A 27,115-nucleotide genomic window follows, 5' to 3' on the forward strand; every position below is an offset into this window, starting at 1 on the left:
GGGATGTCACTATCCACGACGGGGATTATGTGCTTCTAGCTTTTCGTGTTCGGAGCAAAGAGAGAGAGAGAGAAGACATGGGGTTTTCAGAATTGTGATGTAGACCTAACATGGGGCTAGGTAGTTGCGATTTTTGGTGGCAAGTATGGCAGTGTGGGAATGCATAAGAGGATTCTTTTGGTATGGTTGCCTTGAGATGAGATCAAGGGTTTGGTTTCTTTGAATTAGTTAAGTCAGGTGCTAGTTGATTGTTTTAGGTGATCAAGGGAGGTAAATTGGGAATGACAACTTTTGTTGTCTCTAATGTATCCTGACTTAGATAATGATGCTTCTTATATTTATGATTAATGCTCACGATGAATTGTTTGTTGGGGATTTGTAGGCGAGGTGTGTGGTAGTCCATTTGTCTATAGATAAAGAATCAAAGCTATGAATAGACCATCATAATTATTGCTTGGGCATTTACAATAGATTCTTGATGTTAAAGGCGGTTATGATTAGGAGGTTTCCGAGGTCTCCATCCGAGAATAAGAATATCTTTGAGTTGCTTGGTCTTCATCTGGAAGATCATCTTGTGTTGTGTTTTACATTACGAGAGTCAGGAAGGGTATGTATCTGGTTGAGTTGGTTTGAGTATTGGTTTGTTGTAATGTCCGTTGGTCAAAGTTCAAACCCTAAGTAGTGAAGAACTGGGTATTCTGCTTGGAGGATCATCGATCTGTTAAAGTACATGGTTTCAGAAGGATGAGTCATAGGGATCTACAGTTTGGGTATGAGAGACTTTGGCTCAGGATTTGGTCAATTCGGGGTGCAAAGCAAGTTTCCATCAGATGTATGTGCTCATGAATGCATATGTTGCCTTTACGACAAGAAATTATTGGACAAGGAGTTCGTTGTAGCCAGCGATTACTTTCGGGATGCCGGTGAATAGATCAAGAGGAGTTTGGGAAGCTCGGGTTTAGTATCAATTATTGAGGGATTCATCATTTTGTTGTATAGGTTGTTATCTATAGCCTAGGTTGATCGGTAAATCAGCTTCAGATTTTGGTGTGTTTAGTTCTGCATGAGTTTTGGGTTTAGTAGCATATTGGATCATTGGATCCTTTTTCAACGCATTCTCGATCGTTGGTCATTTCGTTCATCATAAATGGTTGAGGTTCTTCGAAGGTTTCGACTTGTATCAGTTGAAGTTCAATGGACGCGTCAACCTATCGTTAAATTTGTGCCTTGTATATTTAGTTTCTAGGTATGGTACCCTCAATTGTTGGTTATGGAAGTATTGTTCATAGCGGGCTCGATCTCAGCAGCTGTCATTAGTTATTGGGAGTTCAGATGTTGGGGAGGTGTCGTTAGTTTTTCAGGTGTAACTCTAGATCAGTATAGAATCCAATTTTGGGGAATGTCAGGGTTGGTATTGTTGGATTTTACCTATGGTGCACATACAACCCTAATGCCTTGGATCTAAGTTTTCTCTTATTATACATGCAATTTCATTTTCCAAAGCAAGAAGCCTAACTAGCATGCAACTTTGATATATGAATCATAAAAACTAGTTAGATGATTACCTCTTGTTGTAGCTTGTAGAACTTAGACTTTCAAGAGTTAGCACCTCAAGTGTGATTCCTCAAATGGTTCACAAAACACCACCAACAATTGGAGGACAATAAGAGAGATGCTAGAACCACCAAAATCGTCTAGGGTTTCCTCATGGAACACAAGTCACGATTTTAGGGTTGAAGGGGCTACATATATAGTGTAGAATTCCAAGGGTCACTTGTAAACCCTAATTCATACACTTAGGCTTTTAATCCAATAACACATCATGGACACCATATAAACTTAGTCCATTACTAATCAATTATGGATCATTAGCCCAAACTATATGTATCACTGATTTACATAATCAACCCCTATTAATTTAATCAGTCTCTTTTGATCACTAAATTAATTCCAAATTAATTCTTGATCAATACCAATTAAATAATATGATTTCTCAATTAATATATTATTCTTATAATATATTAATAAATCACAAATAACCTCTTTCTCAAATATCCTTCCTATCAAATTGCTCCGGTGAATGCAACCCAAAATGGATCATGCTACTATCGGGTAAAGTACATACCAATTATAGTTATGGGCTTAGACACCTAATCCAACAGTCTCCCACTTGGATAAGTCTAATAACTATAACTGCAAGTACGACTTCAAAAACCGACTAGCAATCGTAGCTCTCAAAAGTCGTTGTCGAACTCTAACACGTCCTTTAGATAAGGGATCATATATACCTCCATTCTACAAGATATCGTATGAACTGAGACATGGATTATAATCATTCTCTATGTTCATGTGTTGTTTCCCGATTTCCGATTTATGACAACCGACTAATTGAACAAATTAAATCAGTCCAGGCTTGGCCAAGCGCTTAGGGTTGTCATCACTAAATCATCGAGGGGCCCACGTATATCATTTTTATCCCTCTTAGGGTAAAAGGAACGGAAAAACTTCGACTCATATTCTTGCTCTATTTACTCATCAAATCACACACAACAATATGTTTTATAACACCAAGTTACTGGTGCGTCTACATATCATCAATGTGCAACCGACTTGTAAACTGCAACTCATATCTATCCATTTCAAGAATATAAGATATTATCGTCTCACAATCACTCGTGATAAAATCCATGAAGTGATTCACGTGAGTGTGGGTTTAATCCAATACTCAAATCTTATTACAGGAGTACTCATGAACACTGTAGCAAACTTGTGCTATGTCTAAGCACTTAGATAATCTACAGTCTGATTCATGACAATCTTACCTCATTACTTACTTCCAAAGTATGATTGAATGTGGATGTTTGAATAACCTAGTTATTCGGGAAGTAAAACATGCGAAGTGAAACACAAGAATAATCGAATCCAATATGGTCTCAAAACTTTTGAATATAAATAAAACATTTATTATTTAATCACCATATTGATTACACATTATTCATTATATAATGTTTCGACTAATCAACTTAATACTTGAACTAAAACAATAGTTACCCCGTGCTCCAAGCATGCACACTATGTTTACCTGTGGTCCTTACTTTGTGAAATAGATCAATTGTAAACATTTCCAATGACACTCATTTCACAATTCCAAATCCTTATCATAAGTGTAAGAATACGAAATTCTTGCCACTATTAGAATGTGTTAGATTCTAAACTATCATGCAATGATCCTTTTGTAATGTCAATGCACCAAAGTCACAGAGACTTAGATAATGATATTACAAATTACTCCATTGGAGATTGTTACAGGAGAATTCCATAAATACGAAGTCTCATATTCAAAGTACATTCCTTTGAACATCCTTCTTGCTTGAAAGTTTCTAACTTACACATAGATTCTTAATATCCAACTCCCATTATGGAAACATTTCCATATTTGCCATATAACATTCCATTCTTAATAGAGTCTTATCTATTCATAATCATGTCATTACGGTCCATCCATTACCATACTTCCAACTATCCATAAGCAACCAATCTTTGGCGAACCTTGGATTGTTCTTAGCAATTGTTTAACAACTTTAGTCATATCTGGTTCTGTTCTCATTTCCATCTTAATTCTCTAGGCATTTGGAAAATCCAGAACACATAAATATTATAGCATATGCAATCGATCCTATACATGAAGCATATGGGACACGATTGATAATGTCTTACATAAAGACATGATACTTTACCAGTCTCTCGCTATAACATTTCCATATATAGAATTTCCTTATGTTGAATCATTTCATCATAACATTCATATATGTTCATGACTAAATTCACTTAAAATCTCAATATAAGCTTTTAGATTTGAAATGAAGTATGAGTTCCTCTCCCCTAATTATAGCAAAACAACTTTTCAAACTCTGCAACTCTGCGAATTAAAACTTTTGTTTTCTATAATTAGCATTGCTAAATAGCAACACTTAACGTAATAATTGTGCTCCCACTAGCATAATAATTACATTCTTACTATCATAACACTTATGCTCCCACTAGCTTTGACATGTGCCCAGAAATCAGCTGGACTTTTAGAAATCAATACATATTGACTTTCTTTCCAAAGTTTAGATTTCTGATATAAGATGCTTTGATAAGACCTTATCTATGCTTCTCAAGCCCATACACCTTTCAGTAGAAAGCTCATATGTGTGTCTAAACAATTTTAAAACTTACAACAATAAGTCCCGAATGTTCAAACTTTTTGCCATTTCTCACAATTCGAACTATAAAGAGGGATGTCGTAATCATATTCGAATTTCAGAATGCAATTAACACAACTGCTATCTCTTTAAATCTACTTAGTGAAATCGTTTCCTCACAATCATTTTCATGAAGCGGAGAGAAACCTTTTCCACTTAGATTTTATGGTGTATGTGTTCCTATCCATGTGAATTTGTCATTTCCAACCATTATCATAAGACAAGGTTTATGACAAATTCAAACTCATATGGACTAAACTTGTTTAATCTTGATTTTTTGTCATCTAGTAGCACGAGGGTCCTACCATTGCTTCCAAGTCATTTAGCAGCTCACCCCTACAGATCAATGCACTTTCCATTGATCAAGGTGCTTTGCCTTATGCATTCAAATGAGAACTCATAGAACTCACATGCATAGTCAAACTAAATGGAATAGGCACAGAAACAGGAATATGTCAGCATGATAGGTTATAAACCTCAAGTTGTGTGCTAGTGATAAAGAATAGGTTTATTCTTGATTAGTTCTTGAAACTATTCAGGACTATTAAGACTCCCACTGTCCTCTTAACATCTAAGATTCTCTTGTCAAGAAACATTCCTTGACAAACAAATATTCAAGAGTTAGTGTGAGATCCTATCAAGACAACACTTCATGTAATTGGTCTTGGTTGATCTTTATTTTATCCCAAACATCACAACTACCAATTTCAAATGTGCAAGAGCAAGAAACATTTATACTCCACATTTCATGAGGCATTATAAACCTACTTGAGATATATCACTTAATGTATAATCATGGAGTAAATTAGAGTATGATTCTAAAACCTGAATTTGGAACGAAGTATGACTCATCCTTTTGATTTTAACCATTTTAACAATTCCCGATACCTCTCCTTAGTCATATAAATGCACTAAGGTATCCTTAGAGGATCAATTGTGACATGGTTCCATAATCATTAGAACGACCATAAAACACGATACTAAAGTTCTTTCCTTTCCTTTCAGATTGGAGAAACTTTTATCTTTCTGCCTAATTGATTCTTCTTATTCGATCTGCTATACATTGAAACTTTTCAAGGTATTAGAACAACATTTAAACTTGTAAGCATAACAATATTTACTGAACTTTCAGTAAATCATGACGAATATACTTTATTGTCCTTTGTGGTGGACCTGACCAGCGCACATCAATGTGTACTAGATCCTTTAATCTTTCACTTGACTTACATACATATGTAAACAAGGAATTAGTCCCAATTTTCCCAAGTACCAAGATTTTCATACATCACATGATATGATTCCAAGTTTCTATCTAATTGAAACTTGGGCGATGAGAATCTTTCCTTGCTTAGAAAATTACGACACTACCACAATTGATATAACTAATAATCAAACCATTTTCAATATTGCTATTAATAGAAACATATAAACAACAATTTTCACAAATGCCATTGCAAGGAAATATAAATCAAAATCAAATTTTCTTTATTTATAAAAGTGTGGAAAAACTTGTCCTTACAATGCAAATACAAATGAAAACTATGTTCCTATCTATTCCTAAGCAATCTATCATAACTCTTAAGTAGCAGCTCAAAAATCTGATCATCGAACCATGCGATCGAAATCAATCCCTTCGCGATCAGAATCAGCTTACTCTTCTTTCAAGCTTCCTTTCTCTTCCTTGATCCTGCAAAACATCAAAATGCAATCTTATCACATCATGTATTAAGAATCTATAAGTAGGAACTTAATAGAGTTAGATAGTGAACTTACCTGAAGCAGAGTCATACATTTTGACTTTACCACCCTTGCGATCTTTCAGGTAGTCAGTGCAGCTTCGCTTCCAATGCCCCTTCAAATGGAAGTAGAAACAACTGGACACTTTGGCATTCACACATGGAACTATCTCAGAACTGGCTTTTCTCTTATGATCAAAACTTTTGACCATGGCCAATTCCTTTCCCTTAGAAGAAGGAATCATTTCTGGATTGCCCATGTCATTGCTTTTGTCCATGGCAGCTTGGGAAGTAGATCTTCCAATCAATTTTCCTTTACTAGTGTGCCAAATCATTGCCGATTCAGCAACAATTAGAAGATATGTTAGATCGATAAAGGTCACGTCATGATCTGTCACATAGTAGTCTTTAACAAACTCACTATATAACTTAGGAAGTGAATGAAGAACCAAGTCAACAGCCAGCTTCCTTGGGAACATGACACCTAACATTCCCAGCCTGTCAATATGCAGCTTTATGTCCAAGACGTGAGCACATACAGACTTTCCATCTTCATGTTTGCTCGCCAATAGGGCTTGAGTGATCTTGAACTTTTCAAGTCGACGAACATGTGGGTTAGGGAGAATAATTTGAGGAGGTGGAGGAAGTGAAGAATGATTTCATGATCGAAGCATGGAACATCATCTCCATGAGGGAAGCTATTTTCAAAAGATTCGTGTAACGCCCGTAGATCCGGGCTAGTCAATTTAGAGACGATAAGCATCAAAAATGACTTTTTGATGGAAGATTATTGGAATAATCTTAACTAAGTTGTAGTGGTCGTGGCAAGGTTTCCGAAAATATAAAGAATGCCGAAATCCGAGTTATAACGAAGAAGTTATGACCTGTCGAAGTTTCGCGACAGAACCGGCACGACGTTGAATGACGTAAAATATGAATTTAAGATAGAGCGATATTTAACCTTAGTGATCTAAAGGAAAGTCGTAGAATACATTAAACCGAGAGCATGCATAACAAGAACGTCTAAATCTGACTTCGTATGAGGAAGTTATTATTTTTCGAAGTTTCGACTTAGCAGTATGCAGCCCGAAACTCGAATATGAGATCGAGTGATTTTTAGCCGAAATAATCTAAACAAGAATCGAAGATCTCATCGATAGTAGTCCAACGGTAAAAAGACAGACGAAAACGGATGTCCGATGAAGAAGATATGAATTTATAACAGAGTTTTCCTGTCCCGGCCTACTAAAAATAATATAATAAAAATAAAATTCAAAATTAGCCGACGGAGTCTAAACGAAAGTTGTAGAGCATAATCTCACCTACGCGTGGATATAAAGAACGTTGAAAACAGAGATCGTATGCGAAAGTTATGAATTTTTGAAGTTCGAGGCGCGCATCCCAAAGGGGGAACGCCCCGCGTTCAATTGGGGAACGCCCCACATTCGGAGCCCAGAGCCTGTCCCGTCGCCTGTCAAGTCCGAAGTTCGTAAGCAATGATGCACGGCGGAACGCGCTGCGTTCGTTCAGGGAACGCGCTGCGTTCGGAGGGTCAGCCTCCCCCTATAAATAGAATGCAAGGTCTCCGGGATTTGTTGCTCATTTCTTCTCTCTCACTCCTTATTGCCTCGTTTTACGTGCAAAGAAATACCCCCGAAGCCCCGGTATCATCCCGACACCCGAAGCGAGTCCCGAAGCCCCGAAGATCCCGAGAAGTAAAGTTTCCGAGCCGAAACTCTGCCCGCGAGAAGCCCGGTTTTTGTGAAGATCTCCCGGTTTCACTAAAGAAATACTACTCTTAGACCCGTAGTGCTGCCCGATCATCTTCTGATCAAGTGAGTGTGTAGTTACTTTCTTCTAACACATAAATATGAAGTATTTGCTATGAAATACGTGCTATGTGTTATGTATTGTTTGTTTATTTGAGATGGGTGTGGAATGGATGTTTTATACAAGTTTTTAATGATTTAAACCGTATATGTATTTTATATCTACAAATATGTTGGGTAGAACATGGGTAGATGAAATATCTGGTGACTATGAGACGTAGTGCCTATTGTGTAAACCCTGGTGACTATGAGACGTAGTGCCTATTGTGTAAACCCTGGTGACTATGAGACGTAGTGACTATTGTATAAACCTTGGCGACTATGTGACGTAGTGCCTGTTGTATAAACCGTGGTAGCAATGGACTTTGTGCCGATTCCTTAGGTCAATCCTTAGGAATGAATGAAGGAAGGATAGTTGATTCTTAGGGTAAAACCTTAAGAAATAAAGAAGATAATGGGGATGGGTAACTGGGTTGATTGGTTGATGATTGAATATAATAATTATATTATTGTGGGTCGAAAACCCTATATGCTCACCAGGCTCCCAAGCCTGACCCACTCAGTTTTCTTTGTATTACAGGTAACGGCACAAGAGTATAAATTGGTGGACTTGACGAGAGATTTTGGATAATAGACCAGTAGTTGTAAATATCTGTTGTAAGGTCTATTTTATATTGTTTATGCTTTTGGTCTGTATCGGAACATGACATCCCGAGATTTTGTTATTTAATGAAAATACATTTCTTTAAAGAAATGCTTTGATAAATTCTTATCACATTTTGTTTGGGGAACAAATTCCGCAACAGTTGTCTTTAAACAATTACTCTGGTTTTAAAACAAAGCATAAACAAATCGGTCTTTTCTGGCTCTGAAAAAGGGGATGTCACAATTCGGGAAGACCATAGTTGTCAGAATTAGACATTTACAAGGGAGAAATTCAAGTTAAGTAATTTAAGTCCTTAATATAACACCCAAATGAAATATTAAGGCTAGGACCCAACACAATATTTAACAATTCGGAAGAGGGATGTCGTAATCCAACTGAAAAAATATTTGAAGGTATGTAAATGACGATTTACCAATTTCCACCATGAAAATGAAAGTGAAAATTAGGTTTTAAATGAATTGAAATTCCTAGATTCTTTGAGATTCATTGAACTTTTCAATGGCATGTTTAATCTCGATTATGCCTTTCAAGTTTGTGACTGGGATATTGAGGATCACAAACAAGGTGGGAATAACCATGCAAATTAGCTTGGTACTCTCGATGTTATTAATCATCTAATCAGTGTTCCGGTTAACCACACACGCTCCATTGATCAATGATAATTTACAAGAAACCCATTGTCATCCTTCATTAGTCCCATATTAGTGTGTCGGTTAACCACACACGCTCCACTAACGACCAATAAGGTGCAATGTGCAATTTCATGGGTTAGCATCAAATTCAAATTTTCCTAAAGTAACTAAGATTGGGAATTTATAAAGTGTTTAGTTACTTTGTATTTCATTATACTTTTAATAATGATTTAAGTGTCTTATCAAACCCGTTCGGCTAACGATCCTCCACTGGTCAAGGGTGCGGTGGGTAAGAGTGGATATCCAATGGCGGTCATATTACAGGTCGCTTCCTTAAACACCCTTATAGACCAGCTTCGTGAATGAGGCCTACTAACGATAAGACTGACTTTTTACTTATACATATATAATATATTAAACTTTTAATTTTATATAGTATAAGGGTGTATTTTACACTTTTTAAAATACTAGATGGTTTAAACTATAAATTAGACTTTTAATTTAATTAAATTTAAACCATACTATTATGGATTTATTAATTCTCTCTTTTAATTAAACACTTATTTAATTTAATAAACTTCATAGGTGTAATTTGAACTATTCAAAATATCAAGGTTCTAAATTTAAAATTTCAAAAATTAAAACTATTTAATATTTTTAAGTTACGAGACCAAGAGTTGCATTGATGAACCTATTCAAATTACTAGGGTTTAAGAGTTTGATGTTTCATAAATGAGACTCTTCAAATACCAAAACTTTAGGGCAAGTTTTGTAACTCTTCAAAACCTTTTGAGTTCCAAAACTTGATGACAAGTTTTGTAACTATTAAAAACCTTTTGAATTCCAAAACTTGATGACAAGTTTTGTAACTCTTCAAAACTATTTAGATCAAATTTTAAACTAATAAAATAATATCTTTTACCAATTTGACCTAATACAACTCTTATAGCAAAATAATTTCAAATCAAATAATACAAATAATTAGCTTATCATATAACTTTCTAATTATCTTAATATTTTACATTTATCTTTGAATTGGATGAAGATAATCACTACCATATCAGAAAAATCAGATTTTATGATACAAAACAACTTAAGGTAATGATCCTAATCCAATTCAGGCCAAAAAAAAACTCGAAAATCTGCCAACAGACTGTCCAACTCGTCGAGTCAAACAATGAACTCGTCGAGTTCATCATAAACTCGTCGAGTTCAAATATGGACTCGTCGAGTTTAGCCTGGCAGAAGGCAAATTTCCATTTTTTTCAGCTTTGAAAAATTAGCCAATGCATCTATATAACAGAAAACACCCATGGCTCTGATACCGCTGTTGGATTTTAGGTACTATAACACTCCTATGGTGCACATACAACCCTAATTCCTTGGATCTAAGTTTTCTCTTATTATACATGCAATTTCATTTTCCAAAGCAAGAATCCTAACTAGCATGCGACTTTGATATTAGAATCATAAAAACTAGTTAGATGATTACCTCTTGTTGTAGCTTGTAGAAATTGGCCTTTCAAGAGCTTAGCACCTCAAGTGTGATGCCTCAAATGGTTCACAAAACACCACCAACAATTGGAGGATAATGATAGAGAGGCTAGTACCACCAAAATCGTCTAGGGTTTCCTCATGGAACACAAGTCACGATTTTAGGGTTGAAGGGGCTACATATATAGTGTAGAATTCCAAGGGTCACTTGTAAACCCTAATTCATACACTTAGGATTTTAATCCAATAACACTTCATGGACTCCATAGAAACTTAGTCCATTACTAATCAATTATGGATCATTAGCCCAAACTATATGTATCACTGATTTACATAATTAGCCGCTGTTAATTTAATCAGTTTCTTTTGATCACTAAATTAATTCCAAATTAATTCTTGATCAATACCAGTTAAATAATATGATTTCTCAGATATTATATTATTCTTATAATATATTAATAAATCACAAATAACCTCTTTCTCAAATATCATTCCTATCAAATTGTTCCGGTGAATGCAAGCCAAAATGGACCATGCTACTATCGGGTCAAGTACATACCAATTATATTTATGGGCTTAGACACCTAATCCAACAGGTATTTGTATTGATTTGACTCGGGTTTTGACTATAAATCTGGATAATTTTGGAAGTTTTATCGAGTTAGTTACATATTAGTGGGATTTGTTTAGTTTCAATCGAGGTGTGGGATCTTATATCTATCGTCCATGAGGATGTTTCTGCTAACGACTGAGGTTCGTCATTTCGTTAGGTCTGTTGGTACCTCGCCCTTTAGGTAAGGTTGTGAGGAAGAAGGAATACAGCAGATCCAAGGTTTGTTATGTGTCTCCCCTTGGGGGTGTACATTGTGGTAGTGCCTCGATTATGGTCACAATGTAGTGTATGTGGACTGAGTGTGATGGTATGAGAGCACTTGATTCGTATTATTGGCATGGTTCTTATTTGGTTTATAGCTTTTGAATTAGAACAAGAGTACGACTACCTATCTCATTCTCTGGTTGTGTGTGACCATGTTTTCGTCTGATTTTGCATTGATATCAGCATGTATTGTGAAAGGAATTGTGTGTGATAAAAGGGTATGGTCAATGTTGTGTTCGGGTAGCATTGAGGGGGATGTTTATTGGGTTCCTGCATGTCGGTGAATTGGCGGTTGAGTATCTTTAGGTCCTGTGGTGTTGGTCGTGAGTCTTCAGAACAATGATGGAATAGCGGCGCGATCGGCGTAGTACCATGAGCTTATTATTCTAGTGGCTAGAGGGTGCCACGATGCATCGTGGACAAGTGGTTGTATGATTCGTATGGGTGGAACCCGCTAGTCATTTGATTGAGACTCTTAAGTCTCAGATCGTTAGTCTTTTTGGCATGTTTGGGTGTTAGTGAATTGTTGGGAGTCGGGAGACTCAGTGACCAGGTGGTTTGCATCATGTGGATAGTAAAAGTTTGTTGGGAGTATTAGTTGTGCATCAGAGTCGCTTGATGGATGTTTGGAATTGTGGGCCCCGTTTTCTTGAGGGGTGTTTATTAGGAGTTTGGTTACCAATGTTGGGTATTGGTTCTGAAATCTCGATTCACGAAGTTCGTTGTAAACTTCTCGAGTGATTTGTCAGGTTGATGTACACTTGAGCTGATATGGGGGTTTGTATGTCACATGATATTTTGGATTGACCTTGTTTACGCTCGTAGGAAAGGTTGGTTAGTGATGAATTGTCAGGAAGTCATGTGGGTATTTGAGGTGTTTTAGGCAAGATTTCCGGATTTGGGATTGGATGAAATTCATGATCAGAATGTTTTAAGTGTTCGTTTTACATGGTTGGTGGTGTTCCTTGTCAGGAACTAGGGGTAGGTATGACAAATGGATGACCATCAGTCCTTAGATATGGTTTCCTGCGTTTAGACCGATGGATTCTTGATCTTGTGAAGTATATTGATGGATTTGATCTGTAGCTTCATTTTCAAGAGTTTCTCAGTTTAAATGGTTTTCGTTGTGAGTTGCGTCATATAATTGGGAGAAAGAGGTAGTTGTTGTAGTTGGGTATTTTCAATTGTTTGAGTTGTTTGTTGGCGTCGGTTGGGTTCTAAGTGGTATCTTAAATTTCCTTTATGAGTGTTTTGATTTTATGAAGTGGTTGGAGGAAGCATATGAATTGTGATGATGTTGTCTTCAAAAATTCTAACCGAGACAGATTTCAAGTACGAAATCCAGTTTAAGTGGAGGAGATTTGTAACACCCTGTTTTTTTGTCTATCTGTTTCAAATTAGGGTTATCAAATAATACGGAGAGTTAGTGTGTGTGTATATATATATATATATATATATATATATATATATATATATATATACAGAGAGGAAGTCAATTCTTCCATTAAATAGGGGAGATAAGAAGTAAATCGATTGAGTTTAGAGAGTGTGAACAAGAGCATCATGAGACAACTCCGCCGAAGAGGAAGGAACAGAGATGACACGTCGGTTATAGTAGTGCATTGTGAAGACAGGGTCGAGGAGGTTGTTTGATTTGTACCTTGTGGCTCTTTAGGGTTTTCTGATGAGGTAGCCATACTCACATTAAAGTGACAACAAGGATATTTCATTAGAAACAAAGAAAAATTAGAAGCCATCGGTGATATACTGATATTCCAAATTTGGATGAGATCTTGATGAGTACATGGAGTTAAGAATATTGTTAGTGGCCAGGTGAGGGTGCTCTATGGCGTGGATTTGAGTTGCTATACCTCCGGTGAGTTTTACAGTTTCGTCATCAGGGAAGAAGACCGCCCGCCAGCGCTGGAGTAGAAGTTTGTGCTGGAAGTGAATGTTACCGCCAGAGAAGAGGGCGACATTGGAAGGATGCAATCGTCTGAGGTGTATTGGTTGTTGATGGTGGTTGGTTCCAAGATGTTGGGCGTGCTTGGATGGTGAGGTAAGCGTTTGACAATTTTACCCTTGCCTCTTAGATAGCATATTAGGGTTTTAGTTGTTTCTTATGGGCTTTGTTAGTTAGGCTCACATTTTTTGGGTTATGACAAGAGAAACAATGGTTGGGCTTCGATCTGTGGAATAGCAATTCAAACGAGATTTAGTATATATTTTAGGAGGTTTGAACCTCAACCTTTATTAATCAGGCTATAAAGATGTGAACTTGTTTAATTAAACCAAATATGAATTTTTAGGTATAAATAATAACAAGATTTTGCGAATAGTATCGTAACGAGAATAAAATTAAGTTTACTATTTTGTCGAGATGAGTAATTTTAGATAAGTAAATTTATCTAAAGCCTAGCCTATATTGAATGGTTGAAAGTGAAATACGTATATCCAAGCAGTTGAGACATTTATGGTATTTATTATTGGCCACGTAGGAATATCTGGTAATCGTGTTTGACTTTTAGAGTCAATCATTCCTAGATCGATAGTGAAATGAAGATATATTATTGACGACTTAGTCAACTTTAACCGTTGACTTTTTGACTAGTTTGACTTTTGGTCAAACTTGGGTAGAATTGAGTATTTAGCTAAGGTCTGGTCTCAGTTTGGCATTAGGAAGCTTTGGTTACATGTATGTTGCTGATGTAGCTGTTGGGCTTCTGTTGAATTGTTCAGGTGAGTTTCTTCACTGTACTTGTGGGTCGAAGGCACCAATGTCGGCCCACTGGATTATGTTTGTAGGATGATAATTGTCTTTGTGACACTTACTGTTATGCATGTATGTGCTTATTGCCTTTGTGACTCTTGCTGATATGATTGTATGCTTAGTTGTAGGGGTAAAGTAGACCCAATACCAGTTGAAAGACACCAAAGGGGGTAAAATAGACCCAGTACTGGTTGAAAGAGACCGAAGAGGGTGAAATAGACGCAATACCAGTTGAAAGAGACTGAAGAGGATGAAATAGACCCAGTACCGGTTAAAAGAGATCGAAGGGGGTGAAATAGACCCAGTACCGGTTGAAAGAGGCCGGAGGGAGTGAAATAGACACAGTTTAGTTTTGTACTGTTATGTATGTATGGTATGGAGTATTTTGGGGAACTCACTAAGCTTTGTGCTTACAGTTTTCAGGTACTCCTGGTTTCGAAAGGAAGGGTCCGGCTTGATCGCACCGCATCCACTGGAGATTTATTCTGAATGTTTATGGATTATTCATATGTTTGGAGAATACTTATATTTTAATTGTGTACATGCCCTGATACATGCCTAATTCATCATAATCTAACTCTAATGCGTCAATTCATACATAATCACATAAGTTAGATGATTATTCACCGCCATAGAGACGATTTTTATAATTTACTATTTGGATTATTATTATATTTCTATATTTTTAGTATCACATTTAAAAATTGCCAATCATTAGGATATAGTCATTGCTAATTTTTTAACATTGTCCTGCGTTCAAACTCTCAGCCGTCAAGCCCACGAGAGGGGATATCCCTGTAAGGTCCACACATGCGTGTTTCCCTCTAACCCATCCATAAATTAAAATGTTAGTCGGTCTAAGGGTTGACCTTTCTTTTGTCGGGTAACTCAAGAAATTCATAAGCATCTCTCTCTTGACAGAAACCTCAATACACGTAAATATGTCTAACAAAACATCTATAACCATATTGTATCTTTATTTGAACCCAGGGAGTTCTTTACAGTGAATTACATGCTCTCCAAAAGAGTCCAAACATGCCTTACGGCACACCGGGCATATCTCGTCATATGAAAATATTGGGATCATAACCCAATATTTAAGGATAGTACGATACTCCACATGAGACATATGTTGGCCAAACCCATCTATAGAGATAGCTAGATGAAAATCTTGAGCATGTGGTGCACGTAAACACTGGAAAACTGCTTTATATCGAGTTGTCATATTGAAATGCACTTCCATATCTCAGACAATTTTACTAAAAAGGCCACTCATCAGTGTATTCTGGGATTAAGAGGGGGCGTGTCCTTAGTGGTAAAAGTTCTAAGTTTTATTTCTGGAAGCTTGTTACGAAGAGAAGCCAAGGCACAAGCATAATCAAAATCCATACCACATATGTCGCATCCCGTAAGATGTGGTCTTGCAACACCCAATAGTGGGCCCTTGAGGCAACAAAAGAATATGAGGAAGCCTCTATTGCCGAGTACAGACCCAAACCACCAAACCTAATGGGTAGGGAGGCAATTCGTCACTGTATGCCGTCAAAGAAAGGGCCACCACAAACCACAATGTCCTCAATCGCCCTGTGCAACCCATTGTCAAAGAACAACGCTGCCTCCTCCATGTGAACGGGTTGGCATGTCCTTAGCCCAAAGAAAAGTTTAGCAATATCCATATAAGACCGAAGCAGAAGGAGCTCACTCTGGGGGTCAAACAATTAGGGAAGAAGGCACATCAAATTCACAACGTTTTCGGCTCTCTTTATGGCTAAGCTGCTAATGAAACTAGCATCTCTACTAACAGCTCCCCCAATAAGTTTCACCCCCAATGGCGAGCTCCCGATGCCAACCGGGAATAGACCCTCACGAAGCTTCCTACCATCACACGAGGGCCAAAAGAGCTCGGTTTTCTTGATATTCAACTGAAGGCCCAATTTTAGACTAATCACCTTAATGATGTCCAACGCTTTGGCTACCTCCTCCAAATCTCCAATATGTGTGCCATTATCAAGGTACCATGCATGGAGAAATATCTTGCAACTATCTCTAATATTATGCAAGAGCGGGTGCAGTACAAGGGCAAATAGCAGTGGTCCCAAGGAGTCTCCTTGTTGAACCCCAATAGTGGACCACATATGTGTGTCTCTTAGATACAATCTTGCTGTTTGACCATATAGGAATTCTACCCACAAGGATATAGAATGGCACCTCAATCTGACCTCCTGAAGTAACGCAGATCTGTCCACAAGGTTAAAGGAATTAGAGAAGTTCATGGTAAGCATGGAAAGAGGCTCGTCATTGTGGTGCTCACTCAACACCCTGTTGGCGCTATGTAATACGACTTCAGCACCACCTGACACCCCGACCCCAAACTGAAATCATTGAGATACTTGGCCATTTCTTTACCAACACCTTTCATAGCCAACTTGGAAACCAAGCGTCTCCATATAGTTCCTACTGTAATAGGTCGTATTCCCTTGTAAGGTTTTAAGAGCAGTTTAAGAGGAACAGAGACAACAAATTATGCCAAATTCGAAGGGCATCTTCCCCCTAGCCATAGATTAACCATAAATGTAATAGTACATATGATGTCTTTGGCTATAGTTGAACCTTCTCCACAAAGAGGATCCAAAATAGTTGAGCTCTCAACCCGTTTCTCCCACACAAGGTTCCTTTAAGGAATGATTTAATGCCCCAAGGACATTCTCAATATCCACTACAAAGGGAGGTACTGAAAATATGGTACTCGACATGGATGGTGGTGGCTTGTATGGATGCTTATCATCTAATGCCTTTGTAGTATCATCCTTGTATGGAGCAACTCCCGAGGAACATAATACTTTCACTGCTGTTGTGAAATGCCCATCTGCAACCTTACGGAGACATTGCACGACATTAGTGTGGCCCGTTGTTCTTTCCTCTTGAATGCACCCTTCTTTTTTGCCTTGTTGCTCCAGCCTTGCATTGTCAACCAAGTTTTTAACAAGTTTGGTTATATCGTCTTCGGTACCCCAAGTAGCTAATGCGCTTAGGATATTACAATGTTGCAAGGACTTCCTTTTCTCAGACCTACCTTCTTGCCTATTCTTGGGCTGAAGAGTGCACCTAGGAAGACTCAACAATATAACCCACGCTTCAACAGACCCGGGATAAGCAACTATCTTGGAAAAGGTTGATTTCAAAGCCTAAGAGAAAGTCATACGACAGTTATGCAGGATGCTTTTGACTGTGGTGATAGGAAGCTTAATTTCCACACTAACGATTAATCAAAGCCATGTAAATTTTGTTCAGGGAAAATTTTTACATTGAAGTTATGTGCTTATGCCTCTTAAAAGAAACATCTAAAATGTGTTTGGCGTGTCATAATAACCGATAAGCTAACTTATTATTTTTCGATCTTTCTTAAGAATATATGTTCGGCAAAAGAAAAGTAGCTTATTAGACTAGTTTTCCAAAATATTTTAAATATTTTTTTCTAAATATACCTCTAATTAATTGTTCCGTCTATAAAACATATTTTTTTCTAAATATACCTCAAATCATTGTTCCGTCTATAAAACATTCACAACATATTAAACTCTAGATTTGTCAAATACATTCACAACACTAGATTTGTCAAATCAACGCTCTACTTTTCATATAATTCTACAATTTTTTTTCTCTAAAATACGTAGAACTTTACACTACTTTTCATACAATTCTACAATTTTTTTCTCTAAAATACATAGAACTTTACGAGGCTTCAATGAAACATATTTAAAGAAAATCATTTAAGAAACTAAATTTCATACCCATTGCAAAGAACTTCTATTTTTCGATTGCAGAGTTCAACATATCCATTAAAGACCGACATGACTAACTGCCTACTAGATATTCCACTTCTTTCAACTCTTACATTAAACAATATTATCTTGCATATTTGTTGCTCATCATGAAACCTAACAAAAAAAAAAAGCATATTCTTTTGAGAAGAAGATATAGATGAAACTTCATAAACCAAAAACAACAACATACTCCCAAACCTTAAACTGTACACATCAACCAAATCCCCATTCTTCATGACTACATCAATCCAAAACAAATGTCAAGTAAAACACCACAAAAAAAAAAAAAAAAAAAAAAAAAGCAAACATTTTCATCATCCATCATCCATCTTCAAACATCAAACCAAACCACATCACCATAACATCCACACCACACACTCAAGCAGCAGTAGAGTTAAACACCTTAGCAATCCTCTCAGTGGGCACCAATGGCAGATAAGAAGAAACCTTGTACCCTTTCTCAGCTGTTTGCTGCACAGTTTGGTTGTACTTTTCAGAATAATAAGCTGCTTTAGGTACAACCACATTAGCCACTTTAAAGAAGAGTGGAAGCTGATTCAAAGAGTGCCAAGCTGATGCAGCATATTGCTCTGCAACCGGTTCGTATTTTACATAAAGCCCTTTAGCGGTCGGCTCCAGCTTCGTGTAGGCGGTTTTGGCTAACCCTGAGGCGGTCTCCACCACTCCGGCGGTCTTCACCTCCTTCAACAAAGGAGGCACACGGCTGTCGATTATGGTCACTGACTCATCAACCTGAAAAGCAAGAAATTGCAATGTACTTTTATACCTTAAGAATACTTTAATAAAAAAAAATGAAAAATTAAAGAGAAAAGAGAAAAAGGAGAAAAACTGACCTTACGATCAACAAACTTGAGGACCTCAACAGGGACATCATGGAACTTGACATAAGCAGGGCCAACAACAGTCTTGAGGGTACCTTCGATTGTCTCCACACCAGGTTTTAGAGGGCCAGAGTTGTCTTTAGCGTAACCATAGACTCTTGATGCATAAACTACTGCATGGAACACTGCAACTTGAACAAATTCAAGGTATTTCAACCTCTCTTGTTCGATCTGAAAAACAAGAAACCATAATCCATTATCAATTATCAAATAAGTAAGTAGATTTGAACAGTATATGAAATTAGCAGTGTTATAGTCGATTATCTTCTCATCTTTCTTTCTCATGAATATGTTCATCGTATTAACATCTATCTTTCTTGCATGCAATTAAAGTGTTCTATTCCGTTATCCTACTGAGTTTTGAAGGATCGATCTTACTAGAATTGGAGAAAGGAAGATGTGTTTGAGATAAAGAAGATATCGTTTCATACAATTCAAATTAGGAAAAATTAGTATCAAGATAATTTCAGCAGATTCACATCTTCGCGTGTTCGTTATTTAGGTTTGTTATCGATTTTCAAACGATCACAACAATTTCTCTCGATTTTGAATTATTAATAATAAATTTCAGCGAATCGGCTTCGCTTTGGCCCTAGGTTACGATTATCAATTAATATGTTCTACCTTCTTACACAGCAGATCAATCGAAACAACAAATCAAACATGCAGACTAAAATCAGTGATAGAGAATAATTAAAAATTAGAAAAGACGAACCTCTGGTTGAGTAGTAACAGGAACAGCGTTTTCGGCCATGATCAAGATGATTGATTCAAAGAGAGATGAAATCGTCTACTGAAAACTGATTGTTGCTTAATTCTGAAGGATGATAATCGATCAATCGATGGATCTATATTTATACAATACACAGAGTCTGTTGCAAAGGGCAGGCACAATAATAGACGAAACTGTGGTTATGTAACCCGTGTGAAAGGAGGTTCGGGTCGAGAAGCTTTGACTGTAATTTGAACGCAAAAGGCATGGTGTAATTGAACCCTTAACTTTATCTATGTTTACATAAATAACCCTATATTTTTTTAAAATAGAATCGTCAGTTTCTTTCAAATCATGTTTTTAAAATGCTTTCCAAAAATTTTCCTAGGGTTCATTTTTACATTACAGATTGTTCAGTAATTTGGAAGACTGTGTCGATAGTAAGAAGATTATTTGGCATATATGTTAATACATGGCCAAATCTGATAACTCTGGCTATGTGCAATTTTTAGAATAAATAAAAAAAATATTTAATTCTTGAAAAAAGAAAGATTAGTTTTAAAGCATTAGGCATTTCAGACTAAAGATATATGGATCTTTTCCACTAATACAATATATTTGAAAGTCTTATTTAATAAAATAAAAAGATTAACGCTTTTTTACGAAGCTGTTATATTTGAATTGAGAACCTTTAATAGAAAAATACATATATTTACAGCTAAGGCTGTGTTTTTTTAACGTCACGTCTAGGTTATAAATTAACTTAATTTTTGAGCTTTTTAGTTTTTATGTTTGTCAAGCCAAAATACATCTTTTATTAATTAAAAAAAACTCAATTATTTATCTGTTCTCTTATGTTATTTGACATATTACACCTAATTTATAAGTTAGTCTTATTAAATATTTTTTAATCACCTAGCAATTATTTTTTATTTATTAGCTAATTTTTCAGTTATCAATTATTTTTCAGTTAGACCGTCGAATTTACTAATTGCTTAATAATTTAGTAAGAATGTTCCGATAATATAGTGATGTACTTGATTTCAATGAAGAAAAGTTTTAACATTTTTGGGATATATCAACAAGACACCTAGAAGGGGAGGGGTCAAAACCAGCACATAGACATAAAAAGAGGCGTATTATTGAGATATTGAAATTTGTTGACATGGTTAAGTTTTCTTTTAGGTATCAGACAAAAGATTCTTCCACACATTAATCTACGCGCTTGCCATAGGGCGTGTTAAACAGCTGCCACATTTTCTTTATAAACCCGGGGTCCGGGGAGTGGTATCAGTAACGTGAACGAATAGGTGCGGCGCCTAACTTAATTTAATTTTAAGTCGTATCAATTTAGAGCAATTTAGAAATCGTATCAGGTTGAGTTTTAATTTTTAAAACTAATTATTTGCTTATTAGTACTACCAGTGTACGAGGTCTCGCACCCTGATCTCTTCTCCAAAGTACGCTAAGCGTACACTCCCTTACGCAAGGTGTGGTCCCCCTCGCACAAGTACGCTCCGCATACTCCCTTGGTACGCCCCATGTACTAGGGTTTACCCTTAAACCCTAATTTATTCTGAAGGCATAACTTTCTCGATACAGCTCCTATTCCGACCATCCTTATATCAATGAAAAGGTATCGAGAAGCCCTACATTATTATCAACTCATACTTGACTTAAAGTTTCTCGAACACAAAATCCAATTTCCATAAAGGCCCGCTGCCAATTTACCAAAATGCCCCTTGGCACCAAAACCAATTCTGAATACCCGAACCATTTACATTTCATCACCCCCGCCCAAATGGGTAACGATTTGAAACACAACGTTACAACTCTTCGCTACTTAAATTAGATTTCGTCCTCGAAATCAACCCTTACATTTCCCAATACGCCAACATCCTAAGCAATACGACCACAATCTCGAGAATACCACAGCATTCCCAAGGCGACCGAAATTAACCATAGCAGAACTCACCAAACCTGAAGAAGAACGAACCTTAAACTCTTGCAGAAAACCACCTCTACCTTTCCTGAAACCCGAAATCTCAAATTGGTCTGACTTCCCGACAGACCACCCACACTGAACCACTATCATGCCAAACCCTCATTGAATACCAGACTAAACAAAGCACTTCCAATACTGATTATCTTGATGCTTCCACAGGAACAAAATCATTGACCTTATACTGCTGCATAACACTCTTACTTGACAGAAGGCTCAAATAATCCTTCGAGTAGGAGATTCCTCCCTGAAACTGTTAGACTCAAACGAGAGTTGCGCAACAGGGTCCAATCAACCACTCTAAGATTATTTAGTCCAACTGCAAGCGGCTTAACATGCCCCGAATAACAAGCGACTTGTGACAACCCGAAAATTTCTATCCAGTAAAGTCAATCAATCCAATCAAATGTCAGACTTGTTTCTGCTATCTTTTAGCATTGTTAGGGGTCTGTTTGAGGGTTTTAAGCCTAGTACATTTAAGGATTGGATGTAGGGTTGTGTCAACTTAAGTTCATTGGGTTGAAATCGAGCCGGAAACTCCATCACAAGGAGTTTACGGCCGCAAACTAGGAGTTTACGGCCGTAAACTCTTGGTGGCCGTGAACTATCCTCCATATATGGGAATTTGCTTCATTTTCCTTCATTTCTTCAAGTCCTGGCCGCAAACTACCCTTTCTCTCTCAAGTATCATCAAGTGAAAGCTCTCATTTCACTCCAAAAACGTAAACATCTCATCCTTTACTTGTTCATGCTTAACAACCCCTTTGTTCTAGCCTTGAATTCATCACTACTACTTCAAGATCTTCAAATCTTCATCCTTTCACCAAGAACACCAAGAATACATACTTGTTCTTGGTGGCCGTGAACTCCCAAAGGCTTCCAAATCGTAAGTATCCTTCCATAATCTTGTTATTCATTAGAAACTCTTGTATCCTCATAAGACCAACACCTTATAAGCAAGGATCAAGATCCAAATTGCATCATTTTGGAGTGTTTACGTCCATACAATCTCCCTTGGCCGTAAACTCATCTTCCTTGGTCGTAAACTCAAGTGTGGCCATGAACACACTTTCCTTTGGCCGTAAACTCCCTTTAGTCAATCACATGTGATTGTAACACTTCCTTACAAGTGTTTCCTAGTCCCTAAGGTTGTTTCCATGCATGTTAGTTGTTTTAAACACTAATTACAAGCCTATATATGCCATTATATGTCATTTAGGACTCGTTTGTGTCTCGGGAATTCATTCGTGGAACTTCTCATCCTTACGCAAATCATCAATTGAATCACCCACATAAGGTGAGTTCATACCCCTATAATCAATCTTTTAAATGTTTTAAACGCTTTTAAGGGGGGGGGGGAATACAAGTTGAACACAATATTAATTGTGTAAACGTTTATCTGTGTTAAACACCATTTTAAAGGATTTCTTATGCTTTTATAAGTAATCAAATCATTTCAAAAACTCTTTTAAAAGTTATGTTACTTTGTTGTTTATAAAAATCTGTTTTTAAAAGTACAATCATAACTCGGTAGATAATTGAGTCTTTTCTTCAAGTCAGTAACAGTTCAAGTAAACATAATAGTAAACTATAATAGGTATAGTTTAGGGATTCAGTTCATACTATATCTAGTACAGGGAGGAGCATACTATAACTAGTACAGGGAGGAGCATACTATAACTAGTACAGGGAGGAACATACTATAACTATAACAGAAGAACAAATCATGATTTACACACTTATACTATATATTCCCAGTAACCTAGGAAGGGAACGTATCATTAACTCATTGTTCTAAACAAAAGATGATAATAAACATCGTATAAGGTTATATATATATATATATATATATATATATATATATATATATATATATATATATATATATATATGCATCTACAAAATGTCATGATTTATATATATGGGGTACAACTACAAAGTACCAGAGTTATATATGGGGTACATCTACAAAGTACCAGATTTTATTTATAAAGGGTACATCTGCAAAGTACCGGGCAATAATAAATAAAACACATTAATATATACAAAACTCACAACAGTATCGACTAAGGCGTTTAGAGTACAGGATTTCATTACTTCTAGTAGTCGTCCTAACAATAGAACAACGCCACACAACTTACTTGTAACATGAACATTCAGTTAGAAGGGGGCCTATAATGCTAACTTTATGATTCCTCGGTAGATACATCAGGGATATATATTAATCGGGTCCAGCAGACAGTAGGATGTGTGCTTTCCGCTTCATTTCCTGTTCCTTGTTTGGTTGTGGGCTTAGAGCATATTCACCCAGTCTACTACCTAATCGATCTTAGCTATATATATATATATATATATATATATATATATATATATATATATATATATATATATATATATATATATATATATATTCCGTATACACCAAGTAATCATAAGGAGTACCAGGTATGGGGCAGGTCATAGTATACATATTCAATACACCGTTTTCTAGTACAAAAACATACTTTTCAGATAGAACATTTAGTAGACTAAACTAGAAACTTATCAGTAAAAGGTTTAATTCATTTTATTAAACCAGTATAACTTAAAGGACCTTTAGTGGTTAATTCTATAATACCTTAGTTTATACATCAGTGTTACATATAATTAATATCCGTTAGGTAGTTGGATGTGTGCTTTCCGCTTTACTTCCTGTTCCTTGTTTGGTTGTGAGCTTAGGGCAGATTCACACAATTAACTATCCGTTCGATATTAGATTATATATAACTAGTATAAACTAAGTGATTATAGAAGGAACTATTGTGGTTACCATTTTACTAAAGGAAATATAGGTTTTTCTTAAAGAATGTTTTCATCAAATATAAAGAACTATTACAGTTAACTTCGTAAGTACCAAATGAATACACCAGGGTTATATACAGTGAAGATCTAACAAACAATGGGATGTGTGACTTCCGCCTCATTTCCTGTTCCTTATTTGGTTGTGGGCTTAGGGCAGATTCACACAGTCGATTGTCTCTTTGATCTGGATTCTATATAACTTGTATCCATTTAGTACTCATAGAAAGAATTGTAGAGTCATTTTACTTTCATTCATCATATCAGAAGATATAGGATTTTCTGGAGGAAAAGGCAAACTTTTCTAAAAAGAACTTACAACTTACTTTACATCACTAAAATACTTATGAACTCACCAGCTTAAATGCTGATCTACTCTTTCAAAATAACTTGTATTCTCAGGAAACTAGTATATAGGTACGCGCACTTGGATTCAGAAGATGGAGCATAGTAGCTTCATGTCTTGTTTGTTATTTACTTGAAGTCAATCTTTTGTGAATCACATACTTTGTAAAACACTTTAATATTAATGCAATGGTTGCTTCTTACTTTGATTACTATGATGCATGTGTTGTGATACTAAACATGACGTCCTCCACCCCCGAACGTTTCCGTCGTTCCGGTTTGGGGGTGTGGCAGATTGGTATCAGAGCATTGTTTATAGTGAACTAAGTATATCAACCTATAAAAGATATACAACTATAAATGTAATGGGGCCGAAGTGCTCTGAATAAAAGTATTTTTTAAAATATAACAATATTCTTATAAAAATATACATACATGCTTATACATATATACATACTAAAACAAGTATCACAAGAAGAACAGAACAGAAGTATTTAAAGGTTGAACATTGCGGTCAAACCTGGACAGTTATGTAATCATATATGGGATCAATATAGCCTGATCAACTATATTCATTTGAGATATGACCGACATGTGTTTGGGAGTGATGTGGTGTTGCAACAGTCTTAAAACTTACCTAACTCTATTCAAGGGATTTCTAGATCAGAACATAAAGTTAAAATACTATAGGAGTATTTTATGATACTACAAGACAACAACAAGTTTAAAACATACCAAGTTCAATACATTAAAATACTATAGGAGTATTTTAGGCACTATAAATAACTTATGTTAGAACCTAAAAGACCGTTCTGGTAGGTCTATGATTCTAGAGTGTATACTTCCAAGGTTTTATATAATTGAGATTTTATAGACTTAGAATTTGTGATCTATGCTCCACTTCCTGTTCCTTGTTTGGTTGTGGTTTTGGAGTAGGATCACTTATTCGAAGGTCTATTTAATCTTAAATTATATACAACTTGTATACACTGCGCAATTATAGAAGGACCCAGTAAGGATTACCCCATAATATCCCACGTAATCTCATAGATTCTTTAGACACTTCCATTCTCGCATGACAAACCCAGATATGTGTAACCACTCCATCATAGCAGTCAGCAGAGGAGTCAAGGAGGAACAAAAAGAGATTCAAGAAGAGTTTTCCAAGGAGGGATCAGCCGCAGAAACTAAAACGTCCTATGCGTCACACTAATAAATAATAACCTTGATTGACTTAGTGAGCTAGTGAATACACTACTCACATTGTGTGTAGGATTATTTCTTTTTCATACAGCCAGTAACAGTTATTCAATTCCCAGAGATTCATTTGAGGATAGTCACTTCTGATTCATAAAGTTTATTTTATATAGACTCCCTTTATGAATTGTTTCCGGAACCCTATGAAAGTCAGAACCAGATACATTCAGAACTAGGATAACTTAGTCTTTCAGCTTTCGGCTTATATCCACTACTAGACTTATTTCCATCTCATCTTTGTATTCTTTTAGCAAGATGCCTCCTCGTAGATCAAACAGGCGCGCTACTCCGATAACTCTAACTCAAACTCTACTACCTCTTCCACAATTCAATCCGGCAGCTATCCTAGCTGCAGTGGCTGCGGCTATTACGGCAGCCCTAACTTCATTCAACACGACCGGTACAAGCGGGAGTGGATCGGGTGTTAACTACACCCAAGGTGGTAGTCACGGGCACCCTAGGGAGTGTTCGTATAAGGACTTCATGAACTGCAAACCCAAATTCTTTAATGGAAATGTGGGAGTCATTGCTCTGATGCGATGGTTCGAGAAAACAGACTCGATCTTCGAAATCTGTCTGTGCCCAGAAGGGAGCAAAGTGAAGTTTGTTGCCTGCACTTTCTCCGACAGAGCCCTAACATGGTGGAATAGCCATGTTAAGTCACTGACCCTATCAGTGGCTAACTCAATAGGTTGGGAAAACCTAAAATAGATTATGTTGGAAGAATACTGCCCGAGGGGCGAAGTTCAAAAGTTGGAACAAGAACTATGGGAGCACACCATGGTCGGCTCAGACAGAGTGACCTACACTGACAGGTTTAGCGACCTGACGGCACTATGCCCTGAGATGGTTACCCCGGAGAGTAAGAAGATAGAAAGGTACATCTGGGGTTTATCTACCCCGATTCAAGGAGATGTACTGTCTTCTAACCCAACTACATTCGATAGCGCCAAACGCCTGGCCCAGCGACTCATTGACCATGG

General features: G+C 36.6%; 1 protein-coding gene across 1 annotated transcript; it reads right to left on the reverse strand.

Moving 5' to 3' along the window:
* Positions 1 to 18,211: 18,211 nt before the first annotated feature.
* On the reverse strand, positions 18,212 to 19,898 carry LOC145136717 (REF/SRPP-like protein At3g05500). Its single transcript, XM_079070826.1, has 3 exons — positions 19,694 to 19,898; positions 18,931 to 19,149; positions 18,212 to 18,829 (listed from the first exon to the last, which is right to left on the reverse strand). The coding sequence occupies exons 1-3, from the start codon at positions 19,730 to 19,732 to the stop codon at positions 18,455 to 18,457; spliced, it is 633 nt and encodes a 210-aa protein (XP_078926952.1). The 5' UTR covers positions 19,733 to 19,898; the 3' UTR covers positions 18,212 to 18,454.
* Between the last annotated feature and the right edge of the window lie 7,217 nt (positions 19,899 to 27,115).

Source organism: Lactuca virosa, chromosome 9, assembly GCF_052849685.1.
Source record: "Lactuca virosa cultivar CGN04683 chromosome 9, Lactuca_virosa_CGN04683_v6, whole genome shotgun sequence".
NCBI classification, from domain to species: domain Eukaryota; kingdom Viridiplantae; phylum Streptophyta; class Magnoliopsida; order Asterales; family Asteraceae; genus Lactuca; species Lactuca virosa.

Bases quoted from the DNA above. Each gene is read 5' to 3' on its own strand.
- LOC145136717 (XM_079070826.1), bottom strand. From the start codon at position 19,732: ATGGCCGAAAACGCTGTTCCTGTTACTACTCAACCAGAG. The intron at 19,150-19,693 runs GTTCGTCTTTTC...CTTGTTTTTCAG, and splicing joins CTGTTACTACTCAACCAGAG to ATCGAACAAGAGAGGTTGAA. The intron at 18,830-18,930 runs GTCAGTTTTTCT...CTTGCTTTTCAG, and splicing joins TCAAGTTTGTTGATCGTAAG to GTTGATGAGTCAGTGACCAT.